The 23,546-nt window shown below is 34.7% G+C and overlaps 3 protein-coding genes and 1 long non-coding RNA gene across 10 annotated transcripts; 1 reads left to right on the top strand and 3 right to left on the bottom strand.

Annotated features, from left to right (window-relative positions):
- Positions 1-5,988: 5,988 nt before the first annotated feature.
- On the bottom strand, positions 5,989-7,026 carry LOC125202400. The gene is made up of 2 exons (XR_007173091.1): positions 6,797-7,026; positions 5,989-6,217 (listed from the first exon to the last, which is right to left on the bottom strand). It is a non-coding gene; the product is annotated as an uncharacterized LOC125202400 (long non-coding RNA).
- Positions 7,027-8,362: 1,336 nt separating this feature from the next.
- LOC125209419 lies at positions 8,363-13,252 on the top strand. 6 transcript variants are annotated; one of them, XM_048109053.1, is made up of 7 exons: positions 8,372-8,450; positions 8,545-8,618; positions 9,205-10,685; positions 10,767-10,845; positions 11,260-11,672; positions 12,582-12,680; positions 12,897-13,252. In XM_048109053.1, the coding sequence occupies exons 3-7, from the start codon at positions 9,240-9,242 to the stop codon at positions 13,050-13,052; spliced, it is 2,193 nt and encodes a 730-aa protein (XP_047965010.1). In that variant the 5' UTR covers positions 8,372-8,450; positions 8,545-8,618; positions 9,205-9,239; the 3' UTR covers positions 13,053-13,252. The 6 variants fall into 6 exon arrangements, with proteins under 6 accessions (XP_047964985.1, XP_047965010.1, XP_047964979.1 ...); XM_048109022.1 differs by having other exon boundaries at positions 8,374-8,450; positions 8,525-8,618; XM_048109033.1 differs by having other exon boundaries at positions 8,374-8,450; positions 8,525-8,618; positions 9,201-10,685.
- Positions 13,253-15,804: 2,552 nt separating this feature from the next.
- On the bottom strand, positions 15,805-16,173 carry LOC125196910 (transcription repressor OFP8-like). The gene has a single exon (XM_048095578.1). The coding sequence runs from the start codon at positions 16,171-16,173 to the stop codon at positions 15,805-15,807; it is 369 nt and encodes a 122-aa protein (XP_047951535.1).
- Positions 16,174-16,513: 340 nt separating this feature from the next.
- On the bottom strand, positions 16,514-22,982 carry LOC125205519 (CST complex subunit CTC1). Of its 2 annotated transcripts, none has more exons than XM_048104523.1 (16): positions 21,896-22,982; positions 21,634-21,752; positions 21,466-21,555; positions 21,309-21,387; positions 21,133-21,195; positions 20,970-21,047; positions 20,643-20,843; positions 20,217-20,318; positions 19,850-20,122; positions 19,334-19,762; positions 18,611-19,249; positions 18,440-18,531; positions 17,942-18,149; positions 17,709-17,823; positions 16,933-17,249; positions 16,514-16,847 (listed from the first exon to the last, which is right to left on the bottom strand). In XM_048104523.1, exons 1-16 carry the CDS (start codon positions 22,955-22,957, stop codon positions 16,683-16,685), a joined length of 4,032 nt encoding a protein of 1,343 aa, XP_047960480.1. In that variant the 5' UTR covers positions 22,958-22,982; the 3' UTR covers positions 16,514-16,682. The 2 variants fall into 2 exon arrangements, with proteins under 2 accessions (XP_047960480.1, XP_047960488.1); XM_048104531.1 differs by having other exon boundaries at positions 21,466-21,540.
- Between the last annotated feature and the right edge of the window lie 564 nt (positions 22,983-23,546).

Raw genomic sequence — 23,546 nt, 5'->3', positions numbered from 1 at the left:
ACACTTGATCTAAGAAAACTACTTCACTACTAGACCTAGGAAATAAACCTACTGTGGGGACCATGTCTGAAAAAAGCAAGGTACGAATGAAAAGTTGGCAGAATAACTAACTCTCGTCGTACTAACTGACAGTGACATCGTCTTCTACAACCAAATTGCGAAAAACTTCTTAAGGAATGCAACATAAGCAAAATTAAAACAGAGCAACTGACTTGAAATCAAATTAATGCACAACAAACGAAGAACTAAACAGATCTGCATACTCTAGACGAAGTAAAATAGAAATCAAGAAGAAAAACAGAATCTATCGAACAACTATCTTTCCACGCGTCGAATCCAACCTCAGACGCTAAATCCACTCCGGATCCAAGCGTCCGACATGAACTCCAAGCAACAGAAACCCTCCACCACGTCAGATTTAAACCAGGAACTCCGAATACTCAAACAACCACAGATCTGTCACCAAATTCCATATCAAACACCACAACATCAAAATAAACAGAGATCGACATAACATTTGAAGAAATAAACTAACAGCAGAGAGATCTATGCAAATTGACTTGAAATTTAACTGCTAAACGCAGATCAACAAACAGAAAGACAAATAAGCATCATCAACATCAAGTTCGACTCCCAAAAGTGAAGTTCGACGATAAAGAAAAGCAAAACAACAGAAATTAAAGGTAATTGTATCTTCGCCCTCACTCGGACGGTGTTGCCAACCATGAAATTTCTAAGAAAGTAACCTTCCGTTCCCGACTACCCCAGATCCATTCCCAAGTGTGTGTAATGTGTGTGAGCTAAGAAGAGTGAAAAAGTGATGATCCTTCTTGCGTTGCATGCTCTTCTATATATAGGCGTTTGATTGGGGCCCAGCGAGGTATAGATAAGACTTTGATGCCCTCAACTATTGACTCCTCTGTCACGCCAGTTTCCTTGTAATTCCTGCTCACTTCGCTCCTTTCCTTCGCTAGACCATCTCCTTCAGCATTTCCTTGATCTAGCGATTTTCTTCACACACCTGGCTTAGGAAAAGTGTTAGACCCAGCAAATTATAACATTTTTCGCACATTACCGATGCATGAAATTAGCCTTATCAAATATGCAAAATAACGTAGGTTTCGGGTTAGGGATGTCACAATCTTTTTCCACCCACTTTACTTTACATTTCTTAAAATTCATGTCAAACTCAGATGGGACTCTTAATAGCAGACGGTGGGAGTACTATATTTGCTTATTTAAGCATGATATTCCCTTTGTCCATAAATATGAAATATTTACTTTTTTAGCATGTAATGTTATTTTGTGAGTTGAATAGTGAAAGTAAAGTAAAAAAGAGAAAAAGCAAAGATGATATTGTTATTTTCATTTTAGGAAACGTTGTATTTTTAGTTTGATAATCTAAAAAGAAAATGTTTCATTTTCAATGGAAGAGGAAGCATTTATCATTACAAAATATTATTGTTATAATGACTAAACACCATTCATTAGTGGTGTTAGATGTAAATATGCCATGCTTAGTTAGTCATACTAGTAAGTACTCTCTTCATCCATAAAAAATTGTCCCATTATTGGATGACACGACATGGATTTTAATCCAAGGCAAAAAAAACCTTTAAATTAATACTCCTACAAAATTTGATCATGTTACTTGAATGATTAGTTATGTTTTTAGAATTTTAGTACAATTAATTAGATTTGGTGTCTTTAAGATATTTTGATAAGTTAGTTTATAAAATATAGACATAATTTGTAAATAATATGTATTTATTTTTTAACTTATGTTAGAGCATCCGCAATGGTCAAGTTTTCGTCCGGACGAGGCCTCGTCTGCGCACTCATCCAGATGAGTATGATGATTGCAGGTCAACAGACGATCGTTCGGATGAGTACCTTGCCCGAAAGTTCGGTCGTGGACGAAGGAGCGCCTGACCATCGTCCGTCTCCTCGTCCGCCCACTGTAGGAGCACAAACGATGGAGGATAAAAAAAATAATTTTTAAGTATAAAAAACAATTTTTAAGTATAAAAAACAATTTTTAAGTATAAAAAACAATTTTAAATTGTAAAAATCAATTTTTAAAAATTCATTGTTTAGATTAAAATAAAATAAAAAACTATATAATTTTACAATGATCAATACTAAAAGTTGGATTCGTGAATTAGTGAATTTCGTACTAGAGGAGCAAGTTTTACACTGTTTAAGTAAACCTTTTACTCCAAGTTTTTTTGTGAGTTTGATGTGGGAAATTAGTTTTACACTTAAAAGAGAGTTTTTGTTACTTTATGTATAACTTTGTTTGATATCAATACAAAATCAATGTTTAGCCAAGTTGATAAATGTGTCTTGAAAAAACATAGAGGTTGTGGTTCAACCCCCAAAATCAACATTTTGTTTTTAATTTTGATTTATTATACTTTTCTCATTTATTTGATTCTTTTTTTTTTGTACTTTTTTCTTATAATCATGTTTATATTTTATGGTAATGCAAATTTAGTTTAAGTAACGTAAATGTTTTTTTCAATTAATGTTAAGTTTTATTTAAATTTTTTTTGTTTTATAGCATATTATATTTTGCTATTTATTATTTGAAAACAAAAAAAAATTAAATATACAATTTTAATTTTTTTTGAAATTAAGTAATGTATATTTTTCATTTAATTCAATATTTAATTTTATTATCTATAATATGTGTGAATATATATATATATAAAATAATAACATTAAAAATTAAATGAAAAATGGATTTTAATTGATAGGGTGGACACTAATCCGGACCACTGTAGAAGGAGTACCAGACTAAGAAATGTTGATGTGTCACCACTAGTTTGCCAACTAAGGCGGACTAGTGACCCGATCATTGGGCAGACTAGTAACTTGACCATTGTGGATGCTCTTAGATAATTTATTTTGGATAACTTACAAATATAAATGATAATAAAGGGTTTCAATTGCATATGCCATTTTAAGACAGAAGTACAAAAGTACTCCCTCCGTCCCAGATTTGTAGTAACATTTTGTCATAAAAGTCCGTTCCATATTTGGAGTAACATTTAGAATTTACCATATTTGCACATAAAATTTTACCCCATTATTCACTAAAATTACACTCAAATGCCATTATCTACATTAAAATAAATCAAAACAAAAATAACAAACCAAAAAGTCAAAAAGGGACCCACCAACTCACTTAATCTATTACACACTTCATCATCTCACTTCATTTATTACACACTCCATCATCTCACTTAGGGCTGGCAAATCGTGCGGATTGGGTCGTTATCGGGTCGACCCAACCCAATAAGGCCAAACCCGAACCCAACCTGTTAAGGAAACCCCAAACCCAAACACGAACCCAACCCGCCACCTTCAAACCCGGACACGACCCGGACTCGACCCGAACACGATAACGACACGGACCACTTTAGGTTGACTCGACACGATAACAACACGATGTCGACCTGAACACGATACCGACACGAACCCCTTTGGGTTGACCTGACACAATAACAACACGATATCGACCTGAACACGATACTGACACGAACAACTTTTGGTTGACCCGACACGATAACAGCACGACAACAACCTAAGCACGATAACAACCATTAGTTTTGAAAAGAGTGAAAATACTAAGTTTAAAATACTAATAATTAAATTAAATTTTTGAAACAAGTTAAAATAACTAAAGAAGTAAAAAGAACAAAACAAAAAGAGTGAAAATACTACTAATTAAATTAAATTTATTAAATCAAAATAAAAAGAATATAATAGTGCCAGTAATAAATTATATTATAAAATTATTTATTGATTAGTTTTGCTAGTACGTAATATGTGAATTAACGTTTTGTATCTATAAGTATAAATTTATTTTTCATAAATTTATTCAAATTATCCTTTTATTCTAATCACTAATTGATTTAGTAGGAGTACTATTTTTCATTTGGATCTCTCACGTACATTGTATTTTATTTAATTTCTTTCAACTACTTTAATTTTTGTAATTTGAAATATAATTTGAAGCTTGTAATTTCAAATATTTTCAATATATATTATAACACATGGAGAAATATGCAAAATAGAATCATTACATGGCATTTAATATTATTATCCAAAATTACATGAATGAAGACATAATTATATATTTTGAATATATTAACTAATACACTTGAAGATTGTGTACACGCCTAGGTGGACGTTAGAGCAACAACCTTCTATCGTTGAACTAGCTCTTATGTATCATTTGATGCACTATAAAATATAAAAGATTATTAATCATAAATTAATTTTATAATATGGGTCTAAAATTTGTCGTGGTTTATCATAATATTTAAATATATCAATTTATATAGTAGTCATATAATTAAAGGATATGTTACAACTTACACGTTGGGTTCCACATGTTGTTATCATCATACCATCTATATCATGATATTATTACGCACTATGAAAATAATTATAAAAGTAATATTAAAATAATACAATAAATGAAATATTGAATATATTGTGATTTATCATATAGTAATACTAATAATTTTTTATGATCTTATCAATTTATGCAGCAAGTGCTATACATTTGAATGTTGTATTTACTATTATATGCGTTGAGTCCAACAATGTCTCATCATTGAATGACCCATATTATATTGTTAATAATTTTAGATAGAATAATCAACCAATATGTATAATATTATTTTCAAAACTAAAAGTTAGAAATTAATGATAATATATCAATGGTTTCAAAAATAATATGAGAGAATTTCCAAATAAAAGTGTGTTTTCCTAATTTATACTTTGTAAAAAAATAATTTGTTTATCTTTATATCATTGTGATAGTTAAAATAAAATGAATAAAAAATTATTCCATTATTATTCCATTAAAATACTGTAGATGGTTATTCTCTCTTAAATTTTATCTTTTAATAAGGGTTTGGTACATATTTGTACAACAATACAAATGAAAAATTATAAACAGGGTCAAATTAGTCACAAAAATATATAATTGATGATGCTATCTCGTCAAATTAAATTAATATTATCCTTTTTTAAATTTGAAGGGCATTTTGTGTATACATTTTTTGTAAAATTATCTTTACTCAAAATAAAAATAATAATATTAATTTTTAACGGGTTAACCCGACCCGACCCGCATCTGACCTGATTTTTTCGTGTTCTTAGTGGGTTGACCCAATAATGACCCGCATGCAATAAGACCTGATCCAAACCCAATAATTTCGTGCGGATTCGTGTCGGATTATCGTGTCGTGTCAAAAATTGTCAGCCCTAATCTCACTCCACCAACTTACTTCATTTATTACACACTCCACCTCTCACTTCATTAATTACACATTCCACCAATTCCATAAAATCTGTGTCATAACTAAATGTTACTACAAATATGGGACGGAGGGAGTAAAATTTAAAAAGAACAACTTCTCTAGGCCAGTTTGGCTACAATACAAGGTAAAAAGAGTAAAATTTGATTAACTAAGAGAAGAAAGAGAAAGTAAAATAGAGTTCTATTTCCTCTTGCACAACTGCCCTTCCGGAACTAACTATGCTGTCTCTGCGAGCTGGAGTTCTATTTCCTCCTCTCACTCAGCGACACTCACACAAAAAAGAGATCAAGATAAAAACTTCACCATTACCTTCCACACCACTCAACCTCTCGACAACCTCAAATAATTAAAGAAACTATATGATTGTAATTGATTTTCGGCAACTCCTTTAATTTTGATTTCTCCATTTATTTCTTTCTTTTTTGTGACAGAGACGACGACCAAGAGAGGGGCGACCATGGAGGTTTTCCGGTGAACGTAAGAGGAATTCGGCCATGGGGAAGGGGCGACTGGCCCTGGATCCGCTACTGATTGAAGTAATGTCAATTGATAGTTTTGCCCATATTACTTGTCACACCTCAACTCTTATGACGTATGCACTTGCTATAAATAAATTTTAAAAATTAAATAAATTAACCCACGCTTCAAGTACATAAACGCACATATTATATCATTTCAAAAATCACATTTATCAGGTACATATATCAAAACATTCTAAACCGTAGTGGGACCCTCTCACCACTCTATATACAATACATTTATCTAAATGCAAAAATGATGAGGAAGAGAAGTTGCCAAAACGTATCAGCCGCCGACCCTTATAACATGTGCAATTCCTAGGACCTATATCAATGAAAAACTTCACTGATATCTTATTCCTGAAAAATATTAGTGGTTTATATAAGCCACAACTCAGTGCATATAAACCTTACCTTTAATTCCATTGTCCATCAATCAAACATATTCTTTAACCAATATATAAAACAATAATCAACAAATATTAAAATAATTTCATATAAATATGCATATGCAACTCTGTTCATTTTATTATTCTGTGACAAATCAAGCCTGGTATCTGCCTGGGATTTCCATTGTATACGACCCGAAGATCCCTTTTCATTATTTGACTTTTCCACGAAGGCCCCTCTTTGCATTTTGACCTTTCCACGAAGGTCCCTCTTTGCATATTTTCTTTGACCCGTAGAACCCAGGGCAAGACTGTCACATATCCTCTTTAATCCTCGATTCAAGATATTCTATTGTCATATAAAAACATATTAATAGCACCACACACATATTCATTGCACCAATCACATATTCATATCAAATTTCATAAAATAATTCCAAATAAGAACTATATCAAATTCATATCGTATAATCCAAATATTCACTTCACTCTAACACATAGCAATCAATCACATAATATATGTAAAATTAAAAATATGATTTATACACACCTGATTATATAGTCTAACTGAGAATATGACTCTGTCCCTTGATTTACAACCTTCGATCGTGTAAACCATGAATAACTCTTCTTCTAACCATGTATATTCTGCTCTCACATTCCTCCTTTTTCTTTCTCTAATTCTTCCCCCTTTTGTACTATTCTCCCCTTGTACATATAAAATTACTATGTTAACGTCGGCCAACACAACCACTTGTATATCATTTATTTTGAAATCCACCTAGATGTAAGACATGCACTATTTCATATAACAACACGTGTCCTCTCCTATCTTATATATATCAATTCACTTATTATTTTAAAGCATAAAGAAAATGCAAATAAAACAATTTATAAGTTCATGTTTATCTACTTTTTACTATGTAACCTTTTAAAACTTGGCTCTTTTTCCATACGTACACACACACAGATTTATAACAGTACACTTTCCTGCACACACACAAATTTAATATTAATATTTAACATTTATGATCACATATTACCCGTACTACATGTATATGTTTATATCTATTACTATAATTTTAAATAATTCAAACTAAATATATAAAGGCACGATTTAATAAATACTAGTATTACTCTATACAATACTGATAGAATATACTTATAACTTAACTGATAATAAAATATACTAAAATATTAAATAATACTTATATTTTTTTATTTAAAACTATTTATATATATTCAACTATCATCTTAACGACTAATATATCCTCTATAACACACTTAGTATCTCTACACTAAGAATGACGATATAATGTGTAATGATAATAAAATATGCTAATATGCAAAATAATACATGTTTCGGGTTAGGGATGTCACATTACTAGTAGTGTTTAGTTGTGAAAGGTTCCTGAAATAAATATTTGACTAATTTTGTGAGACATAAAATATAACATATAAATTCAAATCCTAAACAATAGCTTCTTTTAAAATTAATAATGTGGCTAATAATAAGGAAATATGCCAACTATTGATAAATTTAGCTCTTTATTACCAACTTTGAATATGGTGAAAAAAATATACTATGAACGTAGAGTGTGTGGCTAAATTTCCATAAAATCAAGTTTTTTCCCAAATTAAATCTAAGGTGGCATGCCAAAATGTCCAAAGCAATGTTGTCTTTCTTTGTGTGACATGTATAATGTCTAGATCAAAACGATGTAGTTTAATACATAAAAAAGTCAAATTTAAACCATTCAACTAATTAATCTTCAAAAGGACGTCATTTTTGTGCCGACTTGTCATTTCAACATTAGTTTGTCAAGTCTTTTCCAAGTTATTTAAAATTTTGAAAAACTTGTAATGCACCAAAAGTTCATATATAGTTACCATATTCCAAATGGATGATAAAGATGTAAATTAACCTATAACTAGTACTAGTAGTAATTATAGTTATCACAATACCTTATAAATAGTTTACCTACCAAAGTCCATTTTAAGTTAGATTTCAAAAAAAAAGCGAATTCCTTCTTACTCCCGCCAAACCCTTTGCCGCGAAATATTGTAAATCTTCCAAATATAATCATCCGCCGCACTCCTTTTCACGACTCTCTATCACACACTCTCTCTCTCTCTTTATCTCTATCTCTATCTCTCTTCACTCTCTCTGAGACTGTTGCAGCTTCAGAACGAGGCCACCTCAGGTAAACTCTTCCACACGAGATCTACTAATCCTTTCATTTGTGTCCGTAATTTTAAGGCTTACTCATTCCGTTAGGTTTCACCGGAAATCTTAAGGCTTTCGACTCACATTCGAGACCTGTTTGCATTTCATTTCATGTTTCGTGATACGCATCTGAATTCAAAAGCTTGTAAGTATGTTGCTATGCGCCAGATCTGAACCGTTATGCGGTCAAACTTTGTTTTTCTTTTTCAATTTCCGATTATGCTGTGTCTTATAGTTGACAGGCTGTTTTGGTTACTATGGTTTACTGATTTTGATTTAATCAATAACGTTTTCAAGAGCTTCCTTGCTAGCTATTTTAATTTTGCAATATTTTTTCTTCCAAATTGGGTCTAGTGTGCGTTGGAGATGCCAATTAGGTATAGCTTTTCCCCAATTGGATTTCCTGTATCAGTCTTATGTGATTTTTCTTCTGAATTGAATATAAGTTCAGTTAATTCCACAACGATGTGATCAGTAATATTTATGTAGTGTTACATTGTTTTATCGTCTTAGATGTTAACTCTCTGTTCAATAATAAAATATATTTGCTTGACTTAAACGTTTGCTAATTAATACGCTAGTTTTCAATTTTAAGATACACTATAATCATCCCATTTTGCTCTGCTGTCATATTCTATACCTGATTTTTTCGAATTGTTACTGAAATGGCTTCATTTGTTTGATATCTGAGACTGATGTAGTTTTGCTTCTCCCTTTTATGTGCAAGATAGAAAAGGAAATATTTGTTGATATTTTTCCTTCAATAATGGAGCTGAGGAGTTGCAGTGGCAAGCATTTCATCCAAACTATTAGGGGAGGATTGGTCATTAAAGTTTGCAATTCCAATGCCAATGGAAGGACAGTGGCTCGAACAAAGATTTTAAACGATGTATATGTCAGTGAAGATGCCAAAAGACTACAAAAGCCTCCTTCAGGTTCGATGTTGGATTATAAACCAGTGAAACTCGAACGTCCGTGTTCTATGTTGGCTACTAGGACAGTATGTGAAATAAAATCTGAACCTAGTGATGATGCTCCTAGTGTTGATGGGGATTCAGACAGTGATGTTAGTGATGCTGTCACATTGTCACAGCTCAAGAATAGGTTATTGACAAAGAGAAAGAAGTCTATTCCCACTGACGAGAAACCTGTGGAAGATGGATCTGATCTTAATGAGCCACTTATCAATTTGAAATCAAAGCATTTAAAGGCCACACGGGCTAAAAGGAGACGCCTGAATCTAAGTGCTATTTCATCTGCAACCATTAAAGTAGCTGTTAAATCTGAAGAGAATTTGGTGTCTGAAGGTTCTAAGCAAGCTGGTGGTGACCTAACTCCACTTATTCGTGTCAAGCTTGAGGCTCCAGATGCTGACCAATTAGGAAGCCACAATGAAATTCCTTTTGCCTCATCTACTGGTCAAAAGGAGGTGGTAAATCCTGTTCAGATGACAGTTCTCTCTGAACATGACAGAGAAGTATTGTCTATTGCCAACGGATATAAAGAATGTCAAACTAATGAGATTTCTTATGATCATTTGGAGGATATTGAACCTATTTCCATTAAGAATGAAGGGAACGTCAGTTTGGGAACTCTGGAATCTGAATGCAAGAAGTCGCTGGGTGCTGCACTAACAGAAATCGCAAAGCCAAAAGAGAATCCAGATTCATGTTCTCCAGTAGCTTTTTTTTCTGATAATACAGATGCAGATGTGTCTTGTCATTCTAGTAGTTCTTCGGTTATTGAAGATATGCCTGATGAATGTAGTTCTAGTTTCCAGGTCCCTGATATGCCTATTGATCATTGCATCACACCTCCTCGGGGATATAACTCAGTCCTATTTGAGGGTGAAGCGGATGCACATCCTCTCTCTGAGCTAAATGATTCCCTGAGTAGCCCTGGAAAGAACCATGGCTCCAAACCAGGTTCCATTGCAACCTCAACTACTAAGGAAAATCCCATTTCCATGGATACTGTTGATGAGGAGAGGCTTTCAACATCTTCCTTTGATACTGTTTTGAGGAATGACTTAGATTCAGAAGGTCAAACTGAAGATGAGTTATTGAAACCTCTGGACAAGAAGAATTCAGAATATTCAGTAACTTGTACAGAAAATGAGTATTCTTTAGATGACAGAACTTGTGATAATGCTGAAACAATTTCAAAACCAGAGCAACACAAGTTTCCTGAAAGACTCTTTTCCACCCATAAGGTAACTATATTTTTCTGCATGATATTTTCGCTATACACACTTGTCTGGACCATCTAAAATTTGATTGGTCTTTATCAACAGGCCTTGTCTCCATCTTCTCAAGAGCGATTGTGCTTGGTGATGAATTCTGTTGAAATCGGGAGTGATGCTGATCAAAGTAGTAAGTAAACTAGTTCGAGTTTCTCTAACCATGCATATGATGGCCTTTTATTAACTCCCCCTTTTCTCATTGCTGTATCCTTAGAGGCCCCTAATCTTTTCATTAACCTTTATTGATGAAACTAGTTTTGATAAAATATTACTTGAAACAGATTCTTTCATGTTACACCTCTCTATTGATTCTATGAGAAAACAGATTCCTGAACGTGAAATTTCACAAGTTCCTTTCTCGTCATAGTGCAAGAAAATCTGACTTGCTGTTGTGTTTTGAGTTGAAAGTATAATGTATGACTTCTAGAAGCTATCATATAGTATTCCTGACTTGCTTCCACTACTTATGCTTCTATGCTGTCTTCTAATGTAGTATTATGTTCCCATATATTTCTTTACTATTCCCTCCCTTCAATGTTTGCAGTTAATTATGGATGCAAGGAGAAGTTCTTTGAAAATCAGACTGGAAAGAAGCCTTCATCTCTGAGACTAGAGGTTCGGGACGAAAAAAAAAATGTGAATCAAAGATTACCTGGACGGGTTAGCCAGCGGAAATTCGTTATATGTCCCAGAAACATCAGAAAGAGATCACTGATACCCAAAGGCAACCTTGAGGGACCTCGTTTCTTACGTACTTTACCGAACCTCAGTACCGGCTGCACCTCTGTTCAAGGTTGTTCGGAAAGTGCTGTTGCATTCTCACAGAGACAGATGCATGACATGGAGTCTGTTGCACTAAAACTGATGAATGAGTTGAAGTCGATGAAAGACATTGTGGAACAAAAATTGCTTTTTGAAGCATACCGCAATGCTTCCTTAAAAAATGATGCAGATGAGGTATGTATGATGTCGGTTTTTAAATATAGTATATTAGGTATGGTTTTATCTGATAAAACTTCTGTCAAACATTTTCGTACACTCAACGAAGAGCCACTCTAGTTGGAGAAATTCATTGTAACACTCAGCAACTATTGCTGCACCTAGCAGTATGTCTGCCTTGGATGATCATGATAATCTAGAAATGGTGTTGAAGAGAGGAATGCTATCATCACTCTTAAAAGTAGGAACTACTATTTGACTTCTATATATTTTTGGTTTTCATCATTTGCGATGACCATAACTCTACAGTCTTATTAACTGATTTTGCCTCCAAGCTTCATCTTACTTCCTTTATTGAAAAGCTACTCTAAATTTCACATATATTCCTGACTATCTTAGAAGTCTGGCTACCTGTACCTTGTGTTACCTCGAAAAACAGACATCCAGTTTTCCAATTGTAATTCCTGGGCTGTGTCCTCTGTTCCAGTTAAAATAAACTTCTATGTTAAGCTGGCCTCTTATGTACTCAATGCTGAGAATGCTACACCCATCTAGAAAGCGTATGTTTTTTTCTTTTCTTGAGCTAAGATTGTAGAATAGAATTTAGAGATGCAATGTCCCTATAACTTTTTTGTATGCATTACATGATACTTGACAAATGCAGCTGACCAGTGATATTTGCCAAATGTCTTTTAGCTTTTGGTTCTACAATTATTGCTTTCTGCATCTTCAATTTGATTTAATTATTAAGGCCACTAGATTATATTGATGTTCTGATCATTAAAGCTGTACTCAAGTTCTTAATAGCTTATTGATCTTCTTGTTGGCTTTCATGCTTTTGAGTTCCTAAAAAATACATTATCTACATTACCATGCTAATCGATGTAGAAGGCCAAGTAGCTTAGATATGTTTCTTTCTTTTGACAGGTAAAATCAGCCATTGATAATGCTGTAAAAGCTGAAGAAAGGGCTAAAAAGTGGATGTCTATGATGGCCAGAGACTGCAACAGATTTTGTAAAATAATGGTCAGTCCGCTCTGTAATTCTCATGTTTTTGAAAGTCAAGGTTTAACGATCAAAAAGCCTTAAAAATGATGTTCTGATAAAAGCAATTAATCACAAAACACACTTGTGTTTAGTTTGTTTCCCAAAGAAAGTACCAAAAAGGTGACTTGTTGGTAGGTTACAAACTAGATATAATCTCGACTTAGGACATCTCCTGATTTAAATCTGTTGTGTTAGAAAATGACGGCAGACAGCACACCATCTTCAAAAGATAGTTTCCCGAAGGTGGAGAGGAAGATCATGTTTGCTGATGAAGCTGGTGGGAAGCTATGTCATGTTAGATTTTTTAATGGCAGCACTGCCTCTCCAGCTTCTGATGCTGTGGAACAATGAGGCTATCTAATGCTTTCTGGTATGCTTCCTTCTTATACTTAGCATATGCTCGGTTTGAGAGAGAGATTTGGTGATTTTGTATTCCTTAGTATTGCTGCTGAAGATCATTCATATTCATGTTATTCAAGTTTCTTTGTAGCATAAATACATTCTTACCATGGTAAATATGGGAGAAATGGTCAGGACTTGTATTATAGCCTTGCGAGTTTGTGTTGTTATTGACAATTGGCCTTGTAATTCACACAAAAATTTATCAATTGCTCATATCAATTGGCCTTGGATGGTCCAATAGTTGACATAAATATCTTTAAAAAATATAGAGGTATAGAGGATTTCAGCATTGTTAAATGTCTAAATTTTGTCATACATTGACTTGGTGAAGATCTCATAATTTATATAAGAGTGGATAATTCTCCCCTTATAAAGTACTCCCTCCATCACACAATAAGAGTCTTGTTTTATCATTTCGGTCCGTTCCATAATAAAAGTCATATTTCACTTTTAGCATAAATGATAAGTTAGGCCTTATATTCGATCAACATATTCTACTCACATTTTATTATAAAACTAATATATATAAGTGAGACTCATATTCAACAACTTTATAAACCTACTTTTCTTTACACTTTTTAAAACTCTCGACATAAATAAGCACCAAATTTTCTGCATTTCTGTATAAGGTAACCGACCAAGGCCGTCCATATAAAATGTGAGGATAGGATCTATTCTCAGCGTGGGAAGAAAGAGGAGAAAAAATAATTTCATTCATTAAATGGTATGTTGACATAGCTAGCTCATTCATTCTCGAGTGATTTGCGGCCTCAAATCCACTTGTCAACACCCATATTATAAGCTCGATGTTTAAAGTAAGAAATCATTTGTCAATTGTCATTAATAGTTCAAGACAAGAAATAGGTGATTGTTGGTGTGGCTTATATGGGAGTAGTTTACAACCCATCCAAAAAATATAAAGGGAAGGACAAAAGTTCAATCTCATCGATCAATGTTGCTATGATCGATAGTGGTTGCAGATTCCCTTAAAACAATTACAAAAAAAAGGAGGATGATTTACTTGAAAATTGAAGCAATGTAAGTACAACACCAGAACTACTATAAGGATTAGTTAGGCATGTATTAACAAAAGAGTCCTACTAAAATACTAACATTATCTTAGTAGATAATACTTAAGATGGTTGGTAGGATCTAAAGAATGGACGACTAAGATTAAAATATATGAATGTCAACTTGCTTCATAAAAATATCAACCTGAGTTAACATACACGAATGTTGAGCTTCAAAAAAAATTCGACCGGGATTAAATGAGATATTGTGTTGGTAAACATCAGTTATCTGTTGACATTGATATGGAAATCTAAGTGCTTAATAGTTGTTGTACTTAGGATGTAGTTATCATTTAATGATATCCCTATATTAAGAAATAAATAAACTAGGATTCGTTAATTAAAATTAGAATTCAATAGTTTTCAAACCCAGACCACCTCAAGTAAGTTATGAAAACTAAATAGTCTTTTGTAAATAGACTGAAACCGGAAATGTGCGTGTGCGCGTTGTCCTAAATTGAATCCTTTTAGTTACTTTTGGTTCGTTAATAGTGAGATACTTGTTAATAGTGAGATACTTATAGCATCATAATCCAAAATTAAGACCAAATCTACACCCTAGATTTTAAAATGAGTGGATGAGATTGAACCTTACGAATTTCAATAATTAGTAGACAAAATATCAACAAAAGGATAATATCGTCGTTATGTTATTATATAATAATTTTCGTGAATTTTTTTATATCAACATAGTGTATTACAAATATCAACAATATGACATAAGAATATCAACACTAGTACAAGAAAATATCAACACATATTTATTGAGATTTTTACATGGTTTTATTGAGATTTTATATGCTTTATATTGAAATTTTTTGATGTATTTATTGATAAAAATCTGGTTATCAACATTTACGAAAACTAAAGTAAAAGATATCAAATTTCATCATCCGAACGTCGTCGGAACATATGCAATTGAGATCTCGTTGGAATCCTTATAAAATTATCTTTAATTTGATATATTTTTTGCGAAAAAATAATTTAAATCGAGAGAGTTACGTAAATTTAAAGTTTTAAGATGATTTTAATAAGAGAGAATTGACGTTAATACCCTTTAATTTTATTTATTAATTTTTTTAATTAAAAATATAATCCATGTGACATTATTTCAACCACTAGATCTTCTAATCTAATGACTAAGATTTGATCTTAATTTGGAATTGCTAATTAGTTAGCAATTCATCACTTTCCTATGACACGCAGGGTAAATCATAATAAAATTTATTTATCTACAACTATGATTAAATTAATCATAAGATACACTTTCATTTTTGCAACTTATGGAGATTAGAGTTAAGTGAGCGAGTCAATTATCGACAATAGTGTATCTGATCCTCAATGCATGTTTTCTTTTGAAATATCCTGTAATAATTATATATACTACACACAAGTATGTTCGATTTCAATATCATTTGTGTTGACTAATTATTTCACTGCGTGTTATACTCTTTTATTAGGTTTGATGTTTGCAACTCATCATCAGGTGCATGTATTTTTCACCTATACACTTGATGCCTAAAATTCATTAGTTTGGAGGAGAAGGAGCATATAAAACAAGTTGAATGAAAAGCAATCATACACAAACAAAAAAAAAATGAAATAAGCACATTCACAATCACAACATTAAGTTAGAGTTGGTTGAAAATGTGTGTGAAAGCCTGTATAATAACTTTGTGATGCATTGTTGAGTTGAGGGAGAGGAAGGTCATGAGCAGCTGCTCCAGCTCTTTGGGGTGGAGGATCTGCTTGGCCACGATCATCTCGGACATCGATTTCTTGAAATCCTCGTACGGATTCACAGACTTCTTCACCACCACCAAGCTCTCCTCCAACATCACCTTCTCCTCTCCTTCCTTGTTCCGTTTTTTGGATTTCGGTTTGTGTTTTGTTGAAGCATCGGAGGGAGTGGATGGTGGAGGGACGGGAGTGGCCGGGAAGGAAATGTCGAATGATTTGGAGTTGAGAGGGGAGAGCACCTTCTGAGGGGGTTTTACCATTGAATAAGGGTTTTTGGGACGACAGATTTTGAGAAGTGAGAGGTTGAGTTTGCCACTTTTCAATTTTGCCATTTGATGATTGTTCAAATGAGTAAGAATCAGATTTCTGTATATACATATATATCAGCTCATATATTGTTGTTTATAGTAATAATTATATGGCCGGCTGCAGCTTGGAGGTGGTGTTGAGACTTGAGAGATGACCAAATCTCAGTGATGCAATCACCTACACTTATTTATACCCTGAAAGCTACACAGGAATTTCTGTGGTGACCTCATTTTAAAAAAATATTGGCGTTGCTCCAACCAAGTTTGATACTTTAGCATATCTCAAAATCAATAAAGAGAGAAAATTGAGTATTTCATTTATCCATCAAATAAATTTTGTGAAATAATTATTCAAGTTCAGATCTATACATGAATGTGCGTAACTACATACATACATACTACAAAGCATTACCAAAATCATCAATGTAGAACAGAGGTGAGATATTAGAAGCAACGTACAACTATATAAGTTCTTGAATTATGCTCCTAGCTTCTGCGAGCGTGTCTGTTCGACAAACACGCGTCGCCCAGATATTTAGCAATGGAGGAACATCGACATTTAGCTTGGAAAGGCATTCCTCCAACCAGGCTGTTTTTTCCGGATCCATAAAGCTTGCATCGACTCTCTGAAAATTAATATCAATTTCAAGAAGGCGAACTGGTTACACGAAAAGAGAAAAATGGAAAGAAAATTCAATTGCGAGAGTTTACCCAAGACGTGGTGAGAAGAGCTTTGGTAATTAAGCTTTGAAGGATATCCTCATCAGAACTGCTAAGTGATCTCTTTGACTCAACAACAAAATCCTGGCATGAGGAATCGAACAGGGAGCTACAATTTTTCACCGAAATTCTGCCATGTCGCTCTAATGCTTGGTTAAGGCGGCTAACAGTGGAGATGTGTCGCTTCCCTTTACCAGCCTTATATCCCATTAAAGTATCTTTGAGTGAATACTCCTCCAAATCTAAACCGAGAACGGTTGCAGCAATCTCAGAGTCCGTCCAACAACAACAGGAGGATGAACCGTCATCTACATCACATTCAGATAGGGAGTTGAGAAGGAAATGGACCGAAATGGTTCAAAGCAATGATACAAATTGCCTAATCTTATGGAAGATTCACAGAACATACAAAACTCAAACTACTGATGGAAACATTAGCCTGAAAAGGTTTTATTGCAGCTTTGTTGGCAGAGACCATCACACAAAGGAGTCAAAGAATAGTTCAAAAAATAGACAGTATAACATGGGTCTTAGATTGCTTGAGCTAAGCAGAAACGCAATTCTCGATTGACTGAATGAAATACTCTAATAGCCAAAAACCGGAAGCTATAATGAATTTAACTTTCTACAAATAATAAACGAGTCCTAACTAGGTGCAAATTTTACATTTCAGCAAATCAGGTGAAGCAACATTTTTTAGCCGAAGTGAATATGCACATCTCCAATGATTAAAAGTTAAAACCATGTGAAAGAAAAGGAAGTCGTACCTATGATAAAACCAGTTAATGGAATTCCAAAACCAGAGCGTATGGGCTGAACACAGGGCAGAAAAATCCCAGTACTTCCAGCTTTTTCTAGCACAAGGATATACATAGTAACAACCTGTGTCATCAAAGCCTTAAAGCATTTTGCACATGAATAGAAGAAAGGAAAGACATAAGAGTAGATGGAATAGAACAATCAGAATGTAGCAAATTAGAACAAGAGAATTATGAATCACCTTGCAACGGAATCGCATTGGCCTAAGCTCTGATAAATGCAGTGCATCGGATATCAATACTATAGAAACAGTATCATGAGATGCAACAACATGTGAGTCTACTGTTCTGGATGTATCACTAAAGTCATGATTGTGGTGCTCTCTCATCAAGCTTGCATGGTCGACAGTGATGAAAGATACAGCTGTCATCATATACTTGTCCAGCTCACTGGGAAAAGAAACATATGTTAGCTAAAACATCTTTTGTAGAAGCAGAAGGAAAAAGTATTGAACTAATTCCAAGCATAGAATCGCATACACTCCTACTAGAACAGGATAAATGAAAAGGTTCATTAACAAGGGAACCAAGAAAAGATAAGCATGTATGAAGAGGGATTAAATTGTATTTTTTTCCCGGATCTTAATAACTAGAATTAAAGAAATCAAAAAAAGGAAAACCGCCAGAGAATGACTCTCTGAACCAAAGTGACGACACATGCATGAGTTACGAATACGTACCTAAGTACAAGGACTCGGTAAAAGGTTGCATAAACATCTCTTCCTAACCCAATAGGACAATTATCTTTGCTTCTATCACAGAAGATACTAGCCTGAAGAACATATTAATCATTACCAAGTAAGATAATGGAAATGAGTGGATATTAAGTGAAATATATGTATAGAACATACAGTATGATTGTCCAACAAAACATGGACACAGACGCCAGTTTTTTCTCGAAGAAACATTAGTTTTGAACCTTGACCAGGACACCTCCCAGGTTGTGCAAGAAAATCAACACCATGGCAATCATGAAAAGCCACTACAAGGCCACGCAAAGTTATTAGGTTCCCTCGAGGTAAAGGGTAGTCAGAACATGAAGTTCCCAAAGACTGCATGGATGAATTTATCATTGACCCATTATGATCATTGATGCTAGATTCCCCCTCAAAAGAACGCCTAGGCTCGTTAGAAATACAATCCATCATCTTCATAAAATTCTCCAATAAATTTACAGCACTGGAGGGAACAAATATGTCAATGTCTGAATAACTCTCACAGCCCGTGCTATTGCCAATCAGACATGGAATTTCAAATTTACAGAAACCTTTGGTTAGCTCATCATCACTAACACGTAAATTGCAATATGGAAGTCTATCAGGTAGATCAGCACTTCGCAGACCCTGGATAGATGACAATGTAAGACTCCGAAAAAAGGTTCCAGAACCAATGAACACTTTAGCACGACTGACTTGATATGTTTCTTCTTTACAGCATAACATATCTCCCTCCTCGTGTTTAACAAGATAACAGCAACCAATTTTGAGTAGCTGCAAATTTGGAAGATGCTTAAGTAAATAGCAAATAAACAAAATGGAATTATTATATAACCTGTTAATGAACAGCCAACATACTTCGTACTTGGAAAAGTAATCAGAGCCGAGTTCCAATAAAACCTTCCTCACTGGTGGTTTGCAGCTAGAAACAACCTCACCACGATCACCGGCACAATGCAGCATTCCCATCCAATGATTGTTTCCTCCTTCATCAGTATTTTGACATGACAGTTCTATCCCATTATTTGAACAACATCTGCTTTCTAAACCACTTCCAGTGCTATCCATACAGCAACTGTAAACCTGAAATGAAGTATGCTCACTTTTACATCTCTTAAGATTAGGGTGCTCCTTAGCTGGGGCAATGTTTTTGAAAGAATCCTGCCAATGGCCTGAAAAACTTCTAGTCGTCGTTGGATCACTGTATTTCCCAGCAACAAGCAAATCCCAAGGTAAGACTATGGCCTCCGCAAACATGTTGGGCCTCTTTGCTATGTCTCCTAGAAACTGAATTAAGTACAAGGTTGAGAAAACAAAGATTTAGTGTCCAGTTTAACATTTTAAATCATATATTATCTTTGAATGACAACATACCTTTTGTTGAATGGGAAACTTATGTATTAACCAAAGCAGATGATATTTCCCACTATTAAGATCCTGAAAATTCCTTTTCCAATCAAAGAACAAAGAACGACTTCTAGAATCCTCATCACTTGGACAATGGTAAAGATAAATTGGTATGTTCAATTTTCTTGATGGTAAAGCATTACTGAAGATACTTCGGCAAGATATAGGCTGATATATGGTTGGATTTAAGTCTACGAGTTCAGGGCATGTGCTTTCCATTATGAGCCTGAAGTCCTTCGTCTGAGAATATTCCAAAGACATTATTACTTAAAGAAAGGGAAACTTTGTCCCATTTTGAACATAAGGCACATACAAAATGGTTTAGCTGTACCACCTCAAAAATCCTCTTAAAGTCCCATGTTTCTGGAAGGTTAAGCATGATATCAACACTGCCAGTTGCATCAACAAGCTGAAGTCTTCCAGAAGAAGATGAAATCTGAAAAGGAAGGAACAATATCCTTTTTAACTGTAGCTTCAAGTGATTAAATCGAACATAATAAACTGCATTCATTATTTATGGAAATACTTAGAGAGGCAAATTGGAGTTGCGGGTCCTCCTATAATTCTATTGATCTTATTGCTGCCCCAACTAGCACTAAGCTAGACATAATGGGAAAGGTTTTATTTAATAGATATAAATCAATATTATAAATATACAGTATTTTAAAATCAAACAAACCAATAAAACATGACAAATTGACAATCACAAGCAAAATAAAATAACTTCTTGTGTTTTTCAGGAAAGTGCTGCATAGCTGACCTTTAAAGTTCCCAGTACAACAACCCCAATTTCTTCCGAGCGCAATACTCTTCTGATTGATTGCTCATAAGATCTCCCACCGCAACGTAGAAGGCCTTTCTGATTGATCCCACCCATAAAATCAAGACAGTTCTCCTCCGAATTCAAGACTTTTTTCCACGCAGCCTCACAATAACTAACTAAATTAGCAACAGGAAGCACCTGAAAGAAAACAAGCCAAGCATACAATTAGATGATAGTAGATATGGTTCTCATGAACCAAGAAACCAAAACATGATTGACTTAGATGAAGCCAGATATACTCAGCAGAACTACTATTTGGCTTACCAGTCTCAAATGACAACAATCTACTTCCTTGCCACCAGAACATAAGTCATGCCTACAGAACTCCAGCAAGACTCCATGCTACCATGTACAGATTCAAAAGTAAATATAGGAAAAGTAAAGAGATAAACTTTTCCAATATTCCTTAAACTACTACTAGGTTTACCCGAGCCTGAAAAGCTGATGACGGAAAATGTGAACTAGCATACTTTTGAGCCAAACCTTCCTCCTGTGAACACCTTGTAATTTTTTACGTTAACTTAGATTTAACCCAAGCATGATAATAAAATGCAATTATGGCACAATTCAATCAAAGTTGAATAAAGTAATCATCTTAATTACATGTTGTGATCCTAAGATATCCTTCACAGACAAAGTCCCAGCAAACATTTTCTGGAAACACGAGACAACAAGCAATGCCCTGATACAATAAGTACAGCATTAAACGAGCCAGCCAGGAAAAATGAAAGATAAAAGAAATATCCTTGCACTCAATTACCACAATCTGGCAGCATATGGCAAAGAATTAATGAACTTTTGAAGAAGACTTGGAGATTGTTGTTTCAAATGAGACCTGCAATAAATTGTGCTAAAACATATCAAATATAAATACACAAAATAAAGGGAGTATCGAACTTCAATAACATAGACTTATAGAAGCCACTACCATGACTCCAGTGGAGAGAATGACTCCACGTGTATGGTAGTCCTAGTGCAAGCACCAAGTATCATCATTTTTCCCCAAGGAAAATGTGGGTCCACAAAATGAACATTCATCAGAGTAACCTGAAAGAAACATACATTTGATTAAGTTACGTTGCCGTTCAAAGATTTAAGCTGCTGTGAGCAGGAGTATTATCTAGATTCCACAGGCTAATTATAAATGATCTCAATGTAGACTACTGCAAATAAGGATATGACTAACATACAAGCACCCCAACTCTGACATAGTGTGGAAAAGCAAGGTACTTGTCAGTTAACAATAGTATCACATCTTGATCCAACTCAATAATCAGCCCATCCATGTAAATGCCAGTAATGACTCCAGTGTAGCTACCACACTCCCCTTTCCCTCTTATATCAGCATTTCGAGTTCCGCTTAGTTCCTTCGGGAACTTAGCAACGTGCAATGATACACTATCCGTCGCCAGATACATCAGCTGAGACTCCTCCTTCCTCAAATAAACCAACTTCTTTTTGAACCCCATAACTAAAACTACATCACCAATTAATCGCGAGATCGCAGGATGCCACGAAGACGTCACTCCACAGAAGTACACTATTGTGCTCTGAGCAAAACGATGATCTTCGACATTTCTCCTACACAAACCACTCAATTCTGAAACCAGGTGTTTTGAAGCACAATATTTGCATTGGCAGACAAGAATATGTACAAGAAATCCATCAACGCCCCCCAAATCGCCTCCCCTGCCCGCCCAGGGCACACTGGCTACAGGGCTTATCGACGTTATCAAACCGAAAATCAACCTGCGGGCCGTGAATCTATCTCCGAGATCACAGTCACCTAAACTCAAGCAAAAACAACTAAAATCCGACAAACTGCACCGACTCCCACCGCAAGGTTGGAAGAAACCCCACTGTATTATCTCTAGAAAACCACCTCTCCCACGCACGAAGGGAATGAAATTCCAAGCGAAAATTCGGATCTTTTGACCAATCATTTTGGGGTCGAAATTCAAAATTTCACAGCAGATGGCGGTGGAATCGTCGTCGGAAAACTGAAAGCAATTGCAATTTTGAAGCAGATTGGGCGAAGAGGGTAGGTTGACAGTTCCGATAAGGAGTGCGGAGTGTTTCAAGGGTTTAAGGGTTTGTAAGTTAGGGTTTTGGTGGATGGGTTCCCGAGAGCAGGGGTTTCGGCTGCGAAGGTCGATGGGGCGGCTAGGAACAAGAGATGAGGCGGCGGTGAAGGGGCGGCCGGACTTGATGAGGCTGGAGATGGTTAATACAGCGGTTGGGTTTTCTTCCATTGCTCATTTGGGTTTGAACGATTGAGAGATTGAATTCGACGGGAAGTGGGAAAAGGCGGGAGTGACGCTCACAATAAATAATTCAGAATATTGAACAGAAAGATCATCCATAATGGGCCTGGACTTCTCAAAAATACCTCCTGCCCCATCATAAGAACCTCTCACTGCACTGTCACGTCATAAGGACATCCTACTGCACAATGATGGACATCCCCAAGGACATCCCGATGGAGATCCACAATAATAAAAATTCACAAATTCGTAAATATGCAATTTATGGAATTAAAATTTCGACACGAATACGGGAAAAATGCAACGATTTTATTTCTTAAAAAAAGCATACATATTTAAATTAAAAAAAACCATCTCAAGCCAAAAAAACGATTCAAACAAAGTACTCCCTCTGTCCCAGAGAAGTTGGCATACTTTGAAAATGGCACGGGATTTTAGGAGGTTTTGTTTTGTGTGTTAAATGGAGAGAGAAAATATAATTTTTATATTCATGTGAGAGAGAACTTTTTCCAAAAAGGGAAATGTGACATCTTTTGTGGGACAAACTAAAAAGGAAAGTGTTCCAACTTCTCTAGGA

This window comes from Salvia hispanica, chromosome 1 (genome assembly GCF_023119035.1).
Source record: "Salvia hispanica cultivar TCC Black 2014 chromosome 1, UniMelb_Shisp_WGS_1.0, whole genome shotgun sequence".
Classification (NCBI taxonomy): Eukaryota; Viridiplantae; Streptophyta; class Magnoliopsida; order Lamiales; family Lamiaceae; genus Salvia; species Salvia hispanica.
The sequence above is the reverse complement of the archived record's forward strand: the minus strand, read 5'-3'. Positions and strand labels throughout refer to the sequence as shown.

Excerpts from the sequence above, each read along its gene's own strand:
- LOC125209419 (XM_048109028.1), top strand. The coding sequence starts at position 9,240 with ATGGAGCTGAGGAGTTGCAGTGGCAAGCATTTCATCCAAACTATTAGG. Across the intron at positions 10,686-10,766 it reads GACTCTTTTCCACCCATAAG|GCCTTGTCTCCATCTTCTCA; the intron begins GTAACTATATTT and ends CTTTATCAACAG. Across the intron at positions 12,681-12,896 it reads ACAGATTTTGTAAAATAATG|AAAATGACGGCAGACAGCAC; the intron begins GTCAGTCCGCTC and ends CTGTTGTGTTAG.
- LOC125196910 (XM_048095578.1), bottom strand. The coding sequence starts at position 16,173 with ATGGTAAAACCCCCTCAGAAGGTGCTCTCCCCTCTCAACTCCAAATCA.
- LOC125205519 (XM_048104523.1), bottom strand. The coding sequence starts at position 22,957 with ATGGAAGAAAACCCAACCGCTGTATTAACCATCTCCAGCCTCATCAAG. Across the intron at positions 19,250-19,333 it reads ATTACTTTTCCAAGTACGAA|CTACTCAAAATTGGTTGCTG; the intron begins GTATGTTGGCTG and ends CCAAATTTGCAG. Across the intron at positions 18,150-18,439 it reads TACCGAGTCCTTGTACTTAG|TGAGCTGGACAAGTATATGA; the intron begins GTACGTATTCGT and ends TTCTTTTCCCAG.